This window comes from Drosophila ananassae, chromosome 3L (genome assembly GCF_017639315.1).
Source record: "Drosophila ananassae strain 14024-0371.13 chromosome 3L, ASM1763931v2, whole genome shotgun sequence".
Taxonomy (NCBI): Eukaryota; Metazoa; Arthropoda; class Insecta; order Diptera; family Drosophilidae; genus Drosophila; species Drosophila ananassae.
Window position 1 is genome coordinate 15,835,261 of NC_057929.1, and position 20,079 is coordinate 15,855,339.

The 20,079-nt window shown below is 44.4% G+C and overlaps 1 protein-coding gene across 4 annotated transcripts in view; it reads left to right on the forward strand.

The window, feature by feature from the left end:
* Positions 1-20,079, forward strand: part of LOC6496434 (semaphorin-2A) — a 44,366-nt gene that overhangs the window by 4,257 nt on the left and 20,030 nt on the right. For all 4 annotated transcript variants that reach the window (XM_044715688.1, XM_001960872.4, XM_044715689.1 and 1 more), the window contains exon 2: positions 7,928-8,548. In XM_044715688.1, coding sequence (XP_044571623.1) covers positions 8,350-8,548 — 199 coding nt within the window. In that variant the 5' untranslated portion in view covers positions 7,928-8,349. The remainder of the gene's footprint in view (positions 1-7,927; positions 8,549-20,079) is intronic.

Here is a 20,079-nt window from a genome sequence, read left to right on the forward strand (position 1 = left end):
TAAATTCTATCTGATTGTATCCTTAGTACATGTACCTATATATGTGTGTATATTTTGGTGTGTGTGTGTCGTAGTGTTTGCCTGGCAAAATCAATAAACATTTTGCGGTTAACGTTGGTCAGTGTCGTGGCCCTTAGTTGACATCCATCGATGGCTATCTCTCCATGGACTTTGTCCAACAGCATCAGCTGATTACTTTATCACAAAAGCGTAAAATGAGCCAGCAGCGGAAGGCAGAGGCAGGAAGGAAGGGGGAGGTTGAGGGGAGCACACAAATACATATACAAACACACGCACACATGCATAACTTAGCCGGCATTCACGTGCTGCACTGAATGACTTTATCGACTGCTAAACGTCGCTTGGCCATTTGATGCGGATGTCGATGTGCACACGTTTAACCCAGTGGCTAACAAACACACAGATACGACACTGAAAAAAAAATTAATGCTCAGAAATAGTTCAGCGATATCAAATTTCAGAGTTCCTATACTTGAAATTGCCACAAAAAGCATCAAGCCTTCTTAATATTTTCCTTCTTAATAATTCCTCAATTCATTTAAGAGTAACTTTCATATAGCAAGTATTTTTTGCAGTGTCCTTCTGGCCCTCACATACTCCGATAATTTTTCTGGTTTGTCGTGTGCTCTGGGCTGGGTCCTGGCTCGACTTTCCCGGGGTCCTGAGCCCTCTAAATGTTTATTGCTTCATTCTGTTGCGCAATTTAATCGATGTCTGGCTGCTGGAGTCCGCCTCGTCCTTCGACCCACCATATCCCGGCCATTATTCGCTGATTTTAAAGAGCGGCTAATGTAAATCGTTGAATTATGGCAATTTACGATTTAATGAAACTTTTCATTCTCCGCCGACAATCAAAAGTCCTCCCGTTCCGGGATGGTACGTATAATACATACGCTTCCTGTCCAGCAACCTCAGAGCCTTCCGATTCCTATCCCCCTTTTTGGAGTTGATCCTTTTAAGCAATTATCTTATAACACAATCCTGTGGGGGTCAATCCGTGCCTCATTTTGCGCTCGAATGCGCCGCACAAAGTATTTAAGTAACTCAAGCCGTTACCAACAAAACAGATTTGGCTGAAGGAGAACGGATAGTGGTCCTGGGATTGGGATTTGGTGGTGGTGGTCCTCGTTCTCGTCCTCGTCCTGGTTCTGGATGGTCCTGGAGCTTAACCCTTTTTGTGTGCTCTTCTGGATTATGTATTTGTGTTTATCTTCAGTTTTTGTCTGCTCCGCAGCGAGAGCTTACCGCAAAAAAAAAGTGGAAGCCGTAATGAAATGCAAAATCGCTTAAGTTCGCCGGCAAGGGAAAACAGCTTTCCCAGGACATAACCCCACCAGCCCATCCCCTTTGTTGACAGCGTGTTAGTGAAAACTAAATGAAATTTTCTTCATGCTCCAGCTTTTGTGGGTTTTTGTTTCTATGTTCTCTCTGGCTCTGTCTGTTAATGTGTTTCGGGGGTGTCTATTAAGGGTGCTACATGAACATCACCATCATCCACATCATCATCATCCTTTGCAATGGCATAGCCATCATCCTGATCATCATCATTATGATGCGGGGGACCGTAGTTGAACTGTGTTACCTTGGCCCCATTGTCCTGTGGATAATTGAATGCTCAGACGCTTTTCAAATTCCACTCCACGCCCGTGTGCATATGTCGGCAGTTGCCTTTTCAATGACTTCCGCATAAGTGTTTAATTTCCTGTGTATTAACATGCTTAGCAAAACACACACTCCGCCCTCCAATCCTCCAATAATCTGCGGGAGGTTGGGTTGGAGCTGGGCTGCACTCTCGATGAAAAGGGGTTGCAAAAATATACAAAAAACAGACCAGAAAAGGTGCGTTTTTTGAAGCGACACTCCCCTCCGGTACGGCATAACGATTTGTGCCAACAAATTTATTTAAAAAGGATTATCAGCAGCTAAGCGCCATGCTGGCACACTTCAAAGAGTGCCACGCTTTCACCATCACCCCGTGATGCCAACGTGCCACCACCCCTTTGTGGGGGGCAAACCATTTTCCAAAAACAAAAAGCAAACAAAACACGTAAGCACCGCTATGGCATATGCAAATTTCAATGTCAGACCCAGGCCGTGCAGTCTGAATTTGAATTTGAATTCGAGTATGAATTTGACATTCAATTTTGTTTTTCTTCTACCAGATGGAAAGGGGCAACGGTTAAGTGGCTTTATTTTCACGATTATGGCCGGGTACTCCTGGCCCGAGTTTAAATAATCAAAATTCCGGGCCATTTCAAGATTAAACAAAACGAAGTCCTGGTAATTCGATGCGCTTTGCGTTCTATGAGTTCTTGAATATCCAGCTCTTTATTTTGTTTTATGACATTCCTTGGATAACCTTTGCCCAAAAATAAACTTGATGACATTTATATGCTTCCTTTTTTTTTATTTACTAGATGGATGGTTGAGGGGTTCCTGGGTTCATATCGAGTTTAAAAATAATACCAAAATTGTAGCAACCGTTTCTGCTAAAGGCGTGAGAAATTCAATTTGTTGTCACGTCCATCAGGTTAGTTAAAAATGTGGATGGGGAGAGTTTGCTTTGTTGGAGCAGGGTTGGCATTTTCATGTTATTGAATACTTTAAAAGGTTTTCCATCTGTCTGCCCCACACACCCACACTCAGTCGCCGAATCTTGCTCAATTTTCACTCCCCAACCCGGCGCATTTTTCGAGGGATGGTTGAAAGCATTTTTAGTTGAAACATTTTATTTACTAATTGCTGGGATATATATATTTTTGGGAAATTTGTTTCTCCTTGAATGAGTGGGAATCTGGCGACTGATTTCCCCGAAAATGGTCGAATGTGTGTGTGTGCATGTGCGGAAGTTCACACACGCCTGAACACTCCCGGGCTGTCAAACGCACTCCCAGCCTCATTGTCGGACGGCATCCTTGCAGTTTTCCCTTTCGAACTTGCTTGAAAATTTTCAAATTTCCGGCGCAGCCCACAATCCTGTTCGCCCACTTTCCCGCTCTCCCCCCAGAGGAAATAGTCTACGCATGTTTCTGGCACTTTTAAGAGGATATATGTACCTACTTGTACCTATGGATGGCTGGGTGTCTATGTGTGTGTGCGAGTTGATGGGAAACTATTCCGAAGGCTGTTTCTTATCCATTATTAATACACGATTGGCAAGTGTGTTGAACACAAATTTGCAATTTGCTCAAGAATCGGGGGCGTGAATTAGCTGCAGCCAGATAAGCATTTTCCGCTGCCATTTCCATCGCTTTCCACCCCCTCTGGCCGGAGCTACTAAATGGCATATGGATTTCCGTTGTCCATTCGTGCCTTATCTCGTTGCCATTGGCAATGTCTGTCTGATGTGATAATCCGCAGGAATTAATAAATAAACCATTAACAAATAAACTAGAGTTAAGCCCGTGCACACAGCATTGCATTGTGAATGGCGGAAGGCGACGGAGATGGACGTTGCCCCTGGGCTCTCTGCCGGGTGATGGGAGGATGGCGGGCGGTCGTGTGTCCGTGCCACGGAGAAACCCTTATCAAGGACTCACCAACAACCAGCAGTCCGGTGGCAGGTTCAACCCCGACGACTTGACTTTCTGCAAACATCAGCAAACAAAAGCGGAAGGCTTACACCAAAAACCTCACTCTTGCATTTTTCTCAGGCACAGTGGGATGATAAAACAATATTTATAAAATATACTAGAATATTTTTAAATATTTTGAATTCATTAGCTTTTAATTGAATCTATTTCATCCTTAAAAAATATATTTGCTTTCCATTGTTTTATCTTTTAATTTTAAAATACGCCTTTTCTAATCTATAAATATTTTTTGAATTGGTTTTCCTATAAAAGGTCAATGCTTTGGCAATAAATTTCTTTCAAAGGCGTGGCCAAAAAAAAGGACGAAATTGAGGAAGAAATGCAAATGGGCTTTGTGCGTGTGTTTCAGACGAACATTTCAGTCAATTAAATGAAAATAAATGAATAATTGATAGTTTTCATGGCTCTTTTCCTTTTCCACCTTGAACTAAACCTTGGCCGAGGGTAATTAGAGGAAAGAGGGAATTCCAACCTGCGGAAGAATGTCATTTGAATAATTTAAATTGTTAGACGCGTTCGTTGTTCGATTGGCAGACACCAGGACTTTGGGGACATGAAGCTAGAGCTAGGACACAGATAGTGGGGGGTTGGGCAGGGGCGTGGTAGCGACTACTACTGCTCCTGACCGGAGCCACAATGACGTTAATGACAGTGACGAGCGGTTGTTTGCCTCAGTTCTCGACCAAACATTCGGAGCAAACAAACAAACAAACAAATGCACGCACGTACTCCAGGCGACACAGCACCACACACACTCGTACTCATAAAAAACAATCAAAATGCAAAACGGAACCAGGCAGACGACACTCCATGGGGATGTGCATACACAGAGAGAAATATTTGGGAGTTCAAATGGGAGTTAAAAATTAAATGGTGAGGGAGAAGTGGTTGGAAAGAGTCTTATCCACTTGCTCTTCCTACAAATTACAAATATCCACATCTATTTGGAATATATATTTCTATTATTTCTATATCTCTATTATATATTATATATATATTTCTCAGTGCCTGTGCGTGAGCCTTGCACCAGAAGGATCAACGACAAACACAAATGGCTCCTGATTGCAGGCAGGAAGCAACAGCTAAGGGGCTTGCTGAGGGGGTGGCTGGTGGTTAGGGAAGGTGGCAGGACGATTCCCCGGCTGTCTGGCTATGCGACTAGAATTCAACATTTCTGCCGCCATTAAAATCAAATTGCACTTTTGTGCAGCACTGCCTGCAGGATACTAAGCCAAATTCGGAAGGAGGCAAAAAATTGGCCCCGAAGCAGGGGTTGGGAAGGAAAGAGGACATGGGATGGGGTAGCGAGGTCACGAGCCGCGCCAACGTTTTTGGCAATTTCAGCAAAATATTCCTGTGCCATTCATCCTCATCCTCATCCTCGTCCTGGCCCAGGTCCTAGGTCTGGCTTCGCTCTGCTTTTTTTATGATTAATAAAAGCAAATGTAAATAGTCGCAAATAAAAGGCAGCTAAACGAAATGAAAGCAAGCGTTGCACAGTCGACCTTCATTTCGCACGACCAGGAGGGGGTGGTGCAGGTGGTTGCAGTGGATTTCTGTGGGTGGGAAAGCACTCTTCTCTGCCCTGTCTGCCCTGCACCTCCTTCCATCTCGGCCGATGTCAACTTTCGCTTAATTTCTATTAGCATTGCTGTCGCTTCGTTTTCATTGCTGCGGCACGCTCCGCAGGTTGCTGAGGTTACCCAGGGGGTGGAAGGGGGTTGGTTGGTTGGTGTGGCATAAAAAAAGTGGGAGGAGGGGGTGGGGCACCAAGGGTGGTTACCGGCTGAGGGAATGCAACTGTCTGCTGGGTTTGATTGTTTGTATTTCTCATGGCACTCGATGTCAGTCAAAATCGCTTCCTAACCAAGTTTATACAGTTGGACTTCCATAAATAGAACTATTATATAGTATTCCCATTCATAGTTGATCTATAAGATACTTACAAAATAGGGGATATATAGGGGATAGGGGAGTTTACTAAATTAAAATTGTATTCCTCTAGTTTCAATTTTATTGACATTTCTAAATTACACTTTATAGAGTTCCCCCTGTTGTTTCATTTTATTCGTAACCCCGAAAAAAGTGAAGCACCCATCCATTTACCATCGAACCCACCCACTCAGTGCTGTTGTTTGTTTTACAACGTTTTTAACTTGTTTGCAAGGATTAGGTAAGCAACTCAAATAGAGAGTCCTGGGACCCAGTACATACCATACCCGTCAGGATGCAATGCAAACTCATAAAAATAGACAAAGACCTGGTCTGCCAATTTCCAAGTTCCAACATTTTTGTCAAAACTGAAAGTTTTAAGGGGGGTTGTCGGATTGGTGGGTGGTGTCTGTTCGGTGGGAGGACCTAACCGGCTGGTTGCCATAGTCTGATTTCCATTCAGCAACCGTTGCCAACATTAAATGCATCGAATTACATTTTCTATTAACCAAAGAAGAGCTAAGTTTAAGGGGGGGCGCCATGGGCATGGGCAGGGGATGGGATTTTGTGCCAGTGGGGGAGCATTTTGGTTGGGATCGTGTGGCTACTTTGTGTGCTGTGCGCTGCAAGGACGGTGTGGCCGGGGGTATCCTGTGGCAGGCACCAGCAACCAGGCCCTGAGCAAATGTTGCTCGTTTGTTTGCTGCTTGTTTTACAATTCGCTTTTTTAACGCTTTCGCGCTGTGATTCCTTCGTCCTGCCAGCGGGTCCCTGACATTGTTGTGCGGCGCCTTGAACCTTTTTTGCAGTCAGTCTTAGTTCTAGTCCTGGTTCTGGTTCTGGTTGCTGCGTTCCAGACCATCCCACCACCAGGATCCCACTGCTAACCCGTCTTGATTGCACAAGTTTTTGTGCTGCGCTTTGGCTAAGAAGCCGCTGGCTGCACGCCGTTTAGACCTCCTGCCCTTTAGACCATGCTTTCTCCTTTTCTGGCTTTAAGTTATGAAAAGTTTTGTCGTTGTTTTTCCACCCAGTCCTCCCCATCTCCATCCCCAAACGCCATTCATTTCTTATGCTGCTCTTCTGCTGTTTTCTTCTGACGCGTTTTTGTTGAGGTTTTTTCCACGTATTTGGTTCCTCTTTAAGCGCACATTAATCAAAGTTTTTCGTTTGGCTTAGCCAAAGTTTGAGGGCATTTATAAGGCAATTGTGGAGCTCGTTTCGTTGGCCAGGACAGGTGTATGGGTTTTGGCTTTTTAGCCTGCTGCATTGGACATTCAAGCCATATGGCGTTTTTTGGGAATAAAAATAAAGCATCTTGGGAGGAAATTCTATTCAATGATTTCAGAAAAATGTAAAAGCGAAGAATACAGTTTGACGACTTTTTGTTTTATATTTAAAGCCTTATGTGACTTAAAGACTTGCTCCTTTTTTCCCTCAGTGCAAGCTGACCATTGACAGACACCAAAAATAATAGAAAACTTTTCTGGTTCCCTTGAACTGACCAGAACTTTGGATTCTTGATTCAGGGCTTTCCCTGTCAACTCCCAACTCCCATATTTTCTTAGCCTGGCCAGAGCTCTCAAGTCTGGTCTGGACGGGAAAAGTAAGCTGAAGACATTCACTCGACTGTCTGAAGGTTACCGCACATCCACACACTCACCCGCACACTCACACAATGCCTAATTGTCTTTGGGCCCGACTGTGTCTGGGCCGCCGAAGCCCCTAGACCCGGCCCCCACTCTTGGCGACCCCCTTTTTTTTTGCAGCCCCCGCAGGGCCTGTCTGAGTGACTTATGTCTGGCTTTAGAGAACTTTTTGCAGCATACAATGTTGCATTGCAAATTGAAACACGCGACGCTACGCGATGCAGAGAATTGGAAAAAAAGGAAAAGAGAGTTTCCCAGACATACACATGCACTCGGATACAACTACAGGCATATGCATAAATAATAATGCACGAGGATACTTTAAGTGCAAGCGTCTGCCTAGGCTCAAAGCCCCGATTCTCTGTTATATTCCCAACACCAAGCCCCATACCCTATACCGAAAAACCCTTCACTCGTCTAGCCGTCTGCTAACGCTCTGGGTTGTCCGGCTTTCCACCGGGAGGTGGAAAATGGTGGGTGGCTTGTATGCACTTCAGCTTGAATGTGTCTGCTGCATTTACCCTTGAAAATGTTGTAGCTGTTGCAGACTCCGTTGCAAGTTGGTCGGAGCTCGTTGCACGTTGCACATTACCCCGTTGCACAAAATGAGTTCAATACACTTGGCATAAACACAAACATTACTGGGAAATCCACTCATTGCGAGGGAATTTTTTTACAGCGCCTGCGCCATTTTCCCAACTAATAACGTTCTCACATTTTCCGCTCTTTCAGGTTTCACCCGAAGCGACACGAAGGACCCAAGACGAGTGTTTATTTAACACACATCCTCGTTCCGAAATCCTTCAGTTCGTGCCAGCCGCTCGCGAAGTGCGATAGTGCCAAGTGTGTGAGGAAGGGAAAGCGGAAACGGAAATCGGAAACGAAAACGGAAACAGAAACGATTCTTTCGTTGATCGGAAACGAAACCGGAAACAAAGACGAGCATGTGTGTGTGATGGAAAGATCACTGACTGATGTTGACATTCCAACAAATACCGCTCAATTTTGCTCAATCAGTGAACTGATAACCTTTTAAACATAAATATATAAACAGTGACAATAAGTGCTGTTAGAGCCCCCTAGAGGAACAAAAAACCGAATATAAACACTTCTAATTGGATTTTAGCCAGGCCAAAAGGCAGGCAGTAGGCAACATGTGTGCCACGGGGAACCACCGGCTCCTCAACCACCTAGGCAGCCTCGGCCGCCTCAGTGTCCTCCTGCTCGTCGTGGGCGCGCAATTAATTCACGTGGAATACGTCCGGGCGGATTATGAGAACACCTGGAATTTATACTACGAGCCGCCCTGCTGCACGGGCTCATCTCTCGGCCATCATCTGCGCCACCACAAAGGTAAGTCGCTGTATTTTCGGCCCTCCCCTTGGCTACATTATCCCCAGGTAGCCTGCATATTTCATCTCACCATTTCGACGAAGGTAAGTGAGTGACTGAGTCCCGACTAATTTGTGGCCGGATTAGGTGAGGGCTTAGGCGGAGTCCTTAAATTTAGTTTCACCCGAGAGCACTGAGGAGAAAAACTTGAATTAGTTAATGAAGTTATGAAGTTATGGGTTAAGATAAATAGGCTTAGTCTCATTTTAATTTTTGATTAATTAATAATCTTTTAATAACAAAACATCATTGTATACTTGGTCCTTAAATCTCCTTAAAAATATCCCTGAAACTTAATACTGTTTTTCTTAGTGCCTTTAAAGGCCCAAAAGCGAAATACCAATAAAAGGGCCTAAACGTTTTCCTCACTTTGTTCGGCCTCGCATTTTTGGCCAGCTAAGCCCCGGCATACAAAACTATTCACAACAATGGTCCAAGACGGAGGCTGAACCAGAGGGTTAGAATCGAACTTTGGGAAATAAGTCAACAGCTTACACAGCCGCGAATGCCAAGAAGCGAGTGTGTGTGTGTGGGTGTGTGTGTTAGAGTCTGGGTGTGTGAGGGTTTCCCTTTTTATGGCCAAAAGGAATAATTTTCACTTTAAGCGGATTTGGTGTTGTTGCCGCCCACGTCCATGTCTGATTCTGCCGTCTCCTTATCCTCCAGCCCCTGTTCTTGATTTGCCATTTCGCTCCACTTCCGTCGGCGACGTCTGTTATCCTTTTCTTCGCCCCCAAATGCCAGGATCCCAATCTCCCCTCCCGCAACCATTCCGGCTTCTCAGTTCTGCACTCTGGCCATTTGGCACCCAGAACTCGTTCGCATTGCTATTGTTTTGCCATTGTTTTATTTCATCGGCAAGACATTTCTCTTCCGCATTGTGTGAGGACCTCTCCTCCTTCTATATATATATATATATATTGTATATATTCAGAGGTAGGATGAAATCGGGGGCGGGCGGATCGGTCGCAACTTATAGACTCATTCGCGCGCAGCAGCCTGTGATTCCTTCTACTTTACTTTTCCGGCACTGCTCGAGTGAAATTAAAAACTTTTGCCCTTCTGTACGGTCTTCGTTTTGTTGTTTGTTCAATTGCAGGACCTTTCTGCCGCCCCCTCCCCCCTACAGACCCCTGCATAGTCCTTGGTCCTTAAGAACTACTAACACCCCCGTCTTGACCGTCACTTCCGCCACTTAAGATGTGTTTTATTTAACCAAGCTTTGTATTTTTTTCTTTTTGCCGCAACTATTAGCGTTTAATTAGTTTTCAAGTGGAGTTTTTATAGACTGAAATCCGAGCTAAGTCCCACACAGATTCCCATTTTGGTTCGCATCCTTTTTTTCTCGTTTTTTTTTCTGTCTGAATAATTAAAACTCATTTCGCATATCGGATGAGTGTGTATAAGTAATCCGCTTTAACCAACAAAGTGTAACAAAACTTTTCAATGCTCATGAGGAATTATGACAAAGTCATTCCGCCTGATGCTATTATGTGTGAAAATTCTCCTTTGTTTGCTATTTTTATTTACATAAACAATTTCGGTTTACGCAAAAGATTTTCCCTTTTACAATTACGGCTATCTGGGGAGGGATTCGCCAGCCGCAGAAATGTAAACAGAAACGAATTTTAAGCGTTCAAACTTTCCGGAGACCCCAACAAAAAAAAATCCACCCAAAAAAAAAGTGAAAAGAAAGAAATTTTCAACTTCATAAAGGTTTTTGCCGAGACGCCGCCAAAGTAAGCAACAAAAATCTGGGGGAAAGTAAAGGAAAGAGGCGAAAAGCGATGGGATAGCATATCAGATGTTTGCGTTGTTAATTAAAGAAAAACAAGCAAAAGTTTAATGGCGAATATTAGCGAGAGCCGGCGTCGGCCCCCCGCCTGAATGACCCGCCGCCTAAAAAGCAACCAAGCCCCGGACCCGAGAACCCCCAAAAAAACGACCTCAATATCCACCTGGCTTTGGACCAAAGTTGCGGACATTGCGTAAATAGAAACAGCAGCAGTTGGCTGGGAAAAGCGGGAAAAGGGGTGCCAAAATACACACACAAAAAACTTGGCTACACTTTAGCTCCTTATTTCCCTCACGCACGCAAAGCCCAAAAAAGCAAAAAAACCAAAAAAAAAAAGGAAAACAGGAAAATAGCTTGGGGAGCCGTAAAGCAGGAAAATGAAAACTGCTCACAAATGTTCATTCCTCTCGTAAACTTAAAGAATTTCGAGCATTTAGCGCTGCCAGCCAACAAAAGTTTGTTGTTTCTCCCTTTTAGGTTTTATTTTGTTGTGTTTTTTTTTGTTGTTCGTTGATGGTAGAAAACGAGGAAAGTTCGACCAGCAGGTAGAAACATCCTGTAAGCCGTGTGGGCAGCCAAAGTCGGCTAAATTAGCCAACCCAACTCAGCAATTAAGCAGCAATTTTCAGCTGTAAACGACCAGGAAGAGAACAGCGGGTGGCTAGAAACTTTAGCTGGATTTCTTTCCTCGGCATTTCATAAGTCCATCAGCCAATTTTCACAATTAAAATGCTTCGAAGTCGAGACTTCGACTAGTATGTACAATTTCCCGAAATTCCGTACCGAAGACACACACGCAAACACAATCAATGGGCGACTGACAGGGCGTATACGTAATGTGGGCGGAAATGGCTTACAGACGAATTTAAGAAAATCAATATGTGGTACGGGTCCGTGGCTATAAATAGCTATTCCGAACAGATTCACCTGTTTCTGTTTCTGTATCAGTCTCTGTTTCAGGGTGCGTGTAAGTGGATTTGGGCCAAATCCTAATCCGCATTCAGCTCAGCTAAGCCATAATTTACAATCCCATTGACCCGGTTTCGAGGCCCACACAGACTCATTAGCCCTTTGTAACTGAGCCTGTATCTGCATCTGCATCTTTGCAACTGAAACTGGGCCGCCAAGTGCCATAACTCAACTGGTTGGGCCGCAAGTACAAATGCTTGTTTGACACACCGAGTCTGTAATATATCTTAATGCAAAAGAAGGGCCGACCTTCACATCTGATGTGGTGCACCGCAGCGTGTGTAATTCATTTCAACCCACACTCACAGACCAAGATATCCTCGCAGATGCTCAAACGCAGAGTTAGATACAAGGATACAAGGATACACGGTAACGAATACAGATACAAATGCCGATGCCAAGCTGCGGTTTCTTGTTGCCTTAAACAAAAGTCAGTGTGTCTGTATGAGTGCGGGTGTGTATCGACACCTTCATGGAGCTAAGGCGGAGAGGAGAAGGAGAGCAAGGACGAGTGGAAACCGCAGACGAGAGAGCGGAGCCTGCAATGGCTCCTTGAGCACTTTTCCGGGCTCCTCCGGCCCACCAGGCGCCCGCCAGCATCTTAGCATCTCGTCACGTTTCAAAGCCACTCACATTTCGGCTCAAGTTAATGACGACAAATTAATTAAACCAGAAACCAGAAATGTCTGCGCCACTAAATTTGATTATAAAAGTTTACGTTTTCCATTCCAATTTTGGGCAGAGAGTGTGTGGCTTTTGCCATAAATTCGTTAACATAATGATGCTCTCTACTCATATACATTAACCCCCGAAAAAAAGCAGGCATTAAAACTTTGGTCTTTCAACTTTTCTTCGGGGACACTCTTTTTGGGGCACTGGGGGCGTGCCACCGAACAATGCGACAACAATGCCAACTTGTTTATAGTTTTGGCTTAACAACTTACGGCGAGCCTATTAAAATTAATTTAATTTTATGTTAATGCCCGAGTTTATTCAATTTATTTAAAACACATGTCGCTTGATTTAATTAACTTTACATGACCGCTGCGGATTGTGCTGCATGTTGCTTCCGTGGCTGATGTTGCTGATGCTGCTGTTGCTTCTGTTGCAACTGCTTCTGTTGCCGATGTTTCTGTCAGGACATGATGGGAAAAACCGGATGGCCATAGCAACAGACCTGACAATATTACGCCGCCATTGTTGTCAGGCGTGTGTTTTTAATTAAACACTTCAAATAATGAACCAAGAGCCAATGAAACTTAAACATTAAATAATTCAGTCGGCTTTAAGAAGGATAAGAGATTTCATGCAACTCCATTACTTCTGGGACATAAATAATATTTCCAACTAGCCGTAAATGGCATACCTCTCAGTGCACTTATTTACAGTCCATTTCAATTATCTGCTCATATTTAGACACACCAACCGCAGGAATAACAACAATATCCAAGAATATCCCAAATATGTTCATTCATTAACAGAAAAGGGGGTGTGTGAGTGTGGCAGTCAGAAATAATTCGAAATGAAATATATTAAAGTTATGGCCTGACCCTTCGCCCTCAACTCACATGTGTTGGGCTACGGTGGTTGGTTCGACTTCTTTCCCTTTCATGTTTTTTTTGTTTTTAGGGGAATTTCTATGCGGAACAGCGTGAAATTGGGGGAAATCCACCCACATCCCATACCCAACACCCCCACACCCACATCCGAACCGTGCTGAATTTTTGAGAGTGGACACCAAACTATTTTGACCGAAAGCATAAGGCCCAGAAAGTTGACCAGAATGAAAGGGGGTTGCTTCCCAGCCAGCATATTGCAAAAGTTAAATTGGTTTATTGTCCATTTTTATGGCGCAGAAAGAACTTTTTGCTCTGCCAAATGATTGCATTAAGTGCAGGCTTTCTCTATATGTCGTACTCTTGATGCATAGGAATGGTCTGATTTAAATGTATTCCGTTCCATAAAATATCATGCCAGTGGGGGGTGAAAAAATTAACACATCATTTAATCGACGCACAATAGAAAGCGATAACAAAGCAATCAGACGGATGAATTTCCATTTCGAAGGGAAAGAGTGGAAAACCTATTTCTAATTAAGGCACAGTCTGTCTGCCTGCCTGTGTGTGTATGTGTTTGTCTTTGGAAAATTGTGCAGACAATAAAACGCCTACCAAGTGCCAGAAGACAAAAAAAAAAAAGAATCGATTGACCCGTTTCCGCTGTCCGACAGCTACAGATACTTTGCAGTCCGGAATCGAAGTCGGATACGGAGCACTCAATAACAGTATTTAAGCAAGACACTGCCGTGTTCTTCGTGTGTGCAGTCATTTATAATAAATAATAAACCTGAAAACAAAAGGCTCACTCGCACAGACAAATAAACGCAGTAGCGGCTGCCAGTCGGCAGGCGGCAGACAAAGGAAAGTTATGGCCAAACAACTTCTTCATATCGATATTCAATATTTATTACGCATACGCCGTGTATACGACGTCCTACAGTCACGCCAACCGAAATCAATGCGAGAAAATATTCACTTCATTTGTACTCCCAAAAAAAGGACTCTACGCCTGCTGTGAAGTGAAAGAGAAGGGTAGACTAGGCGGGAGAGAGACGGGTAAAGGCAAAAGTATTATATTTATGATAAACAAATACTTTTCACTTTTCTTTTAACTTGGCTTGAAACGTAAATGGTAGCCGCAATGACAGCGAGTGGCAGTGGGCCTGAATGTGTCATATAGGCCATACCATATACATTTATGCAGATACAGTGCATGTCATGAATGTAAAAGCAATTAAAATAATTAAAAATGAATATGAAATTTGATAAGAAACATTTTTATTCTTAAACTTCCAAAGTCATTTATTAAAATTGCCATTTTCTTCCTTAATTTTCTTGAAAACCAACAATAAAAATATAAAGCCCAATAATGACTGACATTCAAAATGGGGCTTAATATGCCGTCACGCACTGTTCGCTTATAAGGGCCGACACATATAATCATATAAAGTCATTTTCATGAAAAATGAACTTTCCCTTTGCGGTGGTGAGAAGGTGAGGGAGAGGTAGAAAGTAGGGGGAGAAAGTATAGAGGGCGAGGTGACGCGCCTTGTTTGCCCAGGGAATATGTGGCTTAATAGCAAAATATAAATCTCAACTCAGACCGTGGATATTTTGCATTCGTATTGCGAGTATTTCAATTGTAACGCAAAAATTATGCGTAAAGCATAAAACCGCACACGGAGCGCATATGGCAAGGACTAGGGCGAGTAAGGGAGAAGCCACTGAGTGAGACAGAGCCAGGAGCCAGGAGCCAGTAGCCAGGAGAAGGGAGAGTGGGGCATATTAAATTGCAATAGCGCCCAAAAGTGTGCAATAAAATTTGGCTAATGCGTACAACAAGCAGACTGTCTGTGGCTGAGAGTGTATGCATGGCTCTGCTTCTATGTGTGTGTGTGGCTGCGTGTTTTTGTGGGTGTGTGCAAATATTAGTCATGCCAGAATACCCACACATCCCTGGAACAGCCCCTCACACACACACACACACATATATACTGCCATTTCGAATTGCACATAAAACCGCCAATTTAAAAATGAAAACTGCCGGCCAGGCTGTCATGAGATGAGGTAAATGCCACGGCATTCGAGGGGGTGTTGCCGCGAGGGGCGCTTGAAACTTCAGTCTGCCGCATAATTCACTTTTTTTTTTTTTTGGGTGGGTTTTTGTTGTTGCTGCTGCTGTTGTTGTAACCGCTCAATTGCTGCTTGCTACCTTTTTGGTGCAAAGCCCGAGCAAAAGTGAAATTTAGCGGCTACAATTACCGTGCAATTTTTGGGCCAAATTTCCTTCGGGGGGTTGTTCACCGACGCGGGGATGCGGGGGCAGTGGCGGTTTTCGTTGTGCAATTTGCCACACTTTCGAATTAGAAGCAGGGCGGTGGCGGCGGCGCGGGGCATGACGGGGCCTGTGTGCACCGAAGGTGGGCAGAATTTAAAATTTTCCTCCATAAATAAGTGCTGAGGTGTTGCCCGTTTTTCCTCCCAGGGGGTGGATTCCACCGGCTGTCTTGTTCTTCTTCATCGGCTTGTGCTTCTGGCCCGCCAGCTGTCTACGGTCAACTGCAACCTTGCCACTCTCAACGCCAGCCCATCCATCCCCCCTTCCCCAAAAAAAGAAACCATCCCCCCGTCTAGTCCTCTAATTTATGCACCCTTCGAAGAGCCCGACACAACCTGCTGCGTTGCATGTGCTCCCCCTGGAGTTGCCTTTATACGATTTTTTAGTGCTACACGAGTTTTATAGAAGAAGCTTTTATTTTTTCTGGTTTACCCAATTGAGGTGAAACGGAAATGAGCTGCCGGAAATGGCAAACACACAGACTCACATACAGAGACACATACATACTGTGTATATATGTACTGGGCATAGTTGCGGATTAGGGCAGCAAGGTGCTGTCCTGTAATTTGAAACAATTTAGGCCACGCGTCGTCAAAGCGATGCGTCCAACAATCCCACCATCCATCCAACATTTTTCTTTGGAAAAGGCAGAAAAGTCCCGGGAAGCTGTGTCCTTCGGCTTAAAGCTGGGTCTTAAAACTGACTTGGAGAAAATTGAAGAAATGTGTTTGGACTATTTTTGGTTTTAGGCAATAATAGGCTTTTGGTTGAAAGATATTAGAGCCTTAGCCCTTTAATAAAGGAAACCTTTGGAATTGCTTTCTGATTTCATTGATAACTTTTTTCTCTGTGTATACACACGCACAGTGGCAGTGTCTGTTCGAGGTGCAAAGTTATGCGCATATGAAACGCAAAAAGGCTCAAAGGACACCTTCACCCCCTTACACATACTCGATACTCTTCATAAGAAGGATATGTGCGTGCTGGAAAGCGTTAGCATACTTTTCGCCAGGTATAGGCAGCTTCTACTGCCTTGAAGTAAAGTTAAAGTTGCCTTTTGTCACGAAACCGAGAGATACTCCGATACTCCTTTGTCCTGCCTGTCCTGGCTGTCCTTAAGGCGTGCCGGGGCTGGCAGAAGAAATGCCCCAAGGCGGAGGCAAACGTGTTGAAAATTAAGAAAATAGCAGGCAACCAGCCGAGAAAAGCCCCAAACCAAAAGCCGCTGCCAATCAACGTCCAGGCCAGTTGCTGTTGCTTCCATTTTCGGCCCCCTGAACTTGGCAAGGACTTTTTCTGCTGACACAGAGCAGAGAGCAGTGTTGACACAAAAGGTGTATTCTGGAAATAAGCATATTATTATGTCCTTTGTGTTATGAAAGCGACAAAAACCCGGCCGGAGTGAGACACTGGGCGAACTGAATGGCCCAAATCTAATGAGTAAATGAAGAGAAGAGCTGGGCAGGGCAAACAAGTCAAATGATTTATGTGAAGACCCGGCAAAGGACACGACACCGAGAGCCGAAGAAAGGACATAAAAACTTAAATAATATCAGGGATAAAGGTGGCAGAGCCAGCTCACCTTGCGTGCTGCATGGCTCCTTGTTTGTCTTTTATGATGATTATTTTTCAACATTTTTACGATTTATATGATGGAGGAAAAGACCCAGAAGCACCAGTAGCAGCGCCAGAGCTACTAGTTGTAGTTTCGGAAATGAAATAAAATGGTAGCCGAGCTGAGGTGAGGTGAGTCGAATGCAATTATAGTGCACGCACGGACACCGAACACAATAAAATGATCGTAAAGGGGACAGCTCCTATATATTAACCCTGCGGAATGCCAACAACGGACGCAGGACTCAGGACGACAAGGCTGCCTAATTAGACGAGCTTCTCTCCTATGATGGTAGTTCCTCCTCCGCCACCCCAACCTATTTTCATGTCCCTGTTATGTGGGTAATTAAACTTACAACTTAGTGCTATTGTATGTATATTCTTAACTTTGTATTTGTCTTGCCAGCAACTCGAGAAGCTCATTCCTTTGAAATATCCTTGGTATCATTATGCCAGACACAAGCACTCTGACACACACACACACTTACAGGGTGAAAGTTTCGGGCGAGGAGCTCTGAGTTATGGCAGTTACCTACTGTAACAGTGGGCCCCGGTTACAGCCACCTTGCCACCTTGTCGTCCCTCCCCCAGAAACACCTGGTCCTGGAACATAATTCTTGCCGCATAATTGCAGCATTAACAGGGTTAATGGCGCCGCCACTGCCTTGGCATGTTTTTACGAAAATGTTGCTTATTATGATGAGCAAATGTGTTATAAACAATAACATGAAGTGGGCCAAGAGCCGACAATGTGACATGGAAGGAGTTGGCTGAAATGGATAGTAGCCGGCTGCAGTGAGTTGGGATTTTGTTGGGGAAAAAGTTGCAACTGCAATTGCATTCGTTCAACTAATTAGGGAAACTTTTGTGCTTCCTGGCAAAGGTCTGCTCCCATATCCTGCGTCTTAAGGAAGTTGTTTCTTTTTAAACCCTGCTGTCAGCTTGGGACAACTCTATTGGCCGACAACCCCATGCTGCCAATTCTGGCTGCCGTGTTGTTTTGTTTATTTTGGATTTTGGCACATGATTAACATGCAGACGGGCACACGACCATTTCGACACACCCCCTTACCAAAACCATTACCCCACCCATTTGAGGGCAACAATGTTGCAGTTATTAACCTAAGATGGGAAATAGTTGGCCGGGAAGGGCTGCAAGACCACTGCCACCCACTACCCACCACCCGATCGTGAAGCAACCCTCCCAACTGGACACATAATGGCCAATAAAATGCATGCTATTTCCTACTTTTCGAGCAACTTTTGACGCTGCATTAACATTTAAATGAGTTTATCTGTGCGTGAGCCGAGGAACTGAGGCACTGAGGGAGTACGGCAAGTGTAGAGTGTTGGTACAAGTACAAATATTTATGTTGGGTCCCGCAAGGGCACTAAAAAGCCATCTGGCCAACCCCAATGATTTCGACTGATTTATGTGTTTTTGAACTTTTTCCTTTCTGCGTAATTTAATTAATGGCACGGGGCAAGGGGTAGTTTAGTCTTTTCCTGAGCGTCTACTGATGGGGCGGTGTGAGCGGCAGTCACTTCATATCCTTCTGGCCTACCTGGGCCTAAGATTAATTAGCACTTGCAACGCACCGAAGCCGTCGAGGGAACTGGGGGGGAACTCTCTTGACTTGTTTAGCAGCTGAAAACAAATTGCGGCCAATTGCGCAGTGAGTTGGCAAGGTGAGTAAGTGACTGATGGGCGGGGCCAGGCTAGAAGGCGGGACGTGTGGTTGAGCTTTAGGGAAATCAAGGTAAAGTGCCGCCACTCTGGTTTTGTTTTCTGTATTTTTTTTTTCATTTCACGCAACACACACGTTAGTCGGTATGCAAACCGAAAAGAAGTAAACTTGGTTCCAATGTCACACGGCCGCAGGGAGTCTCTGAGCAGAATCGGAGGGAAAGTGCTCTGGCATCCACGGCCAGAGACAGAGATATTCCTTAACTCGGTGACACACAGCCCCGGGGATAAGCTGCAAAGAATTTAGTGTGCTCTTAAAAATTCAAATCACCTAAAAAATATGCAGGAGGTGTTGCCCGCCCAACGACCCACAGAAAAGTTCCAGCTTATCTAGTGCACCCGCAGATGCATGTAAAAATGGGAAACATATAAGGACACTGGGGAAAATTTCAAGAATCAGTATACCACTCTATCATTACTTTGTAATTCTTTTTTTCTGCAGTGCAGTGTAGATATGGGTCCTTTAACAGGATCCATTCAATGCAATCCACCCACTGTTGCCCTTGCTCGACTCTCACGTTTAGTTTTCATAAATTTTCGCCATAAATATTTATGCTGGCGCTTCGAAATATGTAAAATTGGTAATTGGAAAATTTTTATCATACTGCTAGAAAATTCAGCACACACACACTAGCTGGGAACCACAGACTATGGTTTCGGGGCAAGGTGGCTAGAGTTTTGGTGCTGTAATTTCAGGTGGTGACCCCGAACGCGGTTAGATATCGAATTCCAATTATACGTTGTAATTAAAATCGTTTCACAGTGCAAATCGCCTGATGAATTCTAGGGAAATGGTATTTCCCTTACCATGTACCTCACACATACATTTTGGATTTTCCACCTTTTTTTTTATTCTTCAAGCTCTTCAGGTCGAATTTCCTCTTGAGCTTTTGCCGCAAATACATGTGTCGTTACATCGAAATGGAAATATAAAACCCGGAAATGCATTCGATGTGGAAGGAAGGAAAAATTCGGGCAGCAGAAAGTCGAGACGCGTATTTTTCAGCATATTAAACAAGCCAAGAGGTTCAAATGTTCCTGTTTCAGCAGCTCCTTTTTGGCTCCTTCTGGTCCTTCAGGTCCTTTTTGGCTCTTCTCGGCTCTTTTGCTCCTTGCTCCAAAGAGTTCGCTGGCTGTCTGGCTGTCAGACCACGTCGACTTCATCGTCTGCTTGACGTCTCATTTTTTCCCAGTTTTCTGGCTCCTTTCGCCTCCTTCGCGAGCACATCCTTTTGGGTCCTGCACGTTTTTTTCGGCTTTTCCAGCTACTGCTACTGCTACTGGTACTGCTACTGTTGCTGACGCATGACGTAGGTGTCTAGACTTGCTAATGTTTCCTCTTGCTGTTGCAGTTGCAGCATGCAACTTCCGATGAAGTCGTAAAATCCATCCGCTGAGTTATGTTGCCTCAATTTTTGACCAGTTCCCTGGATCAGGCGTACTGTATCTCCCTGGGATTTGCCTTTAAAA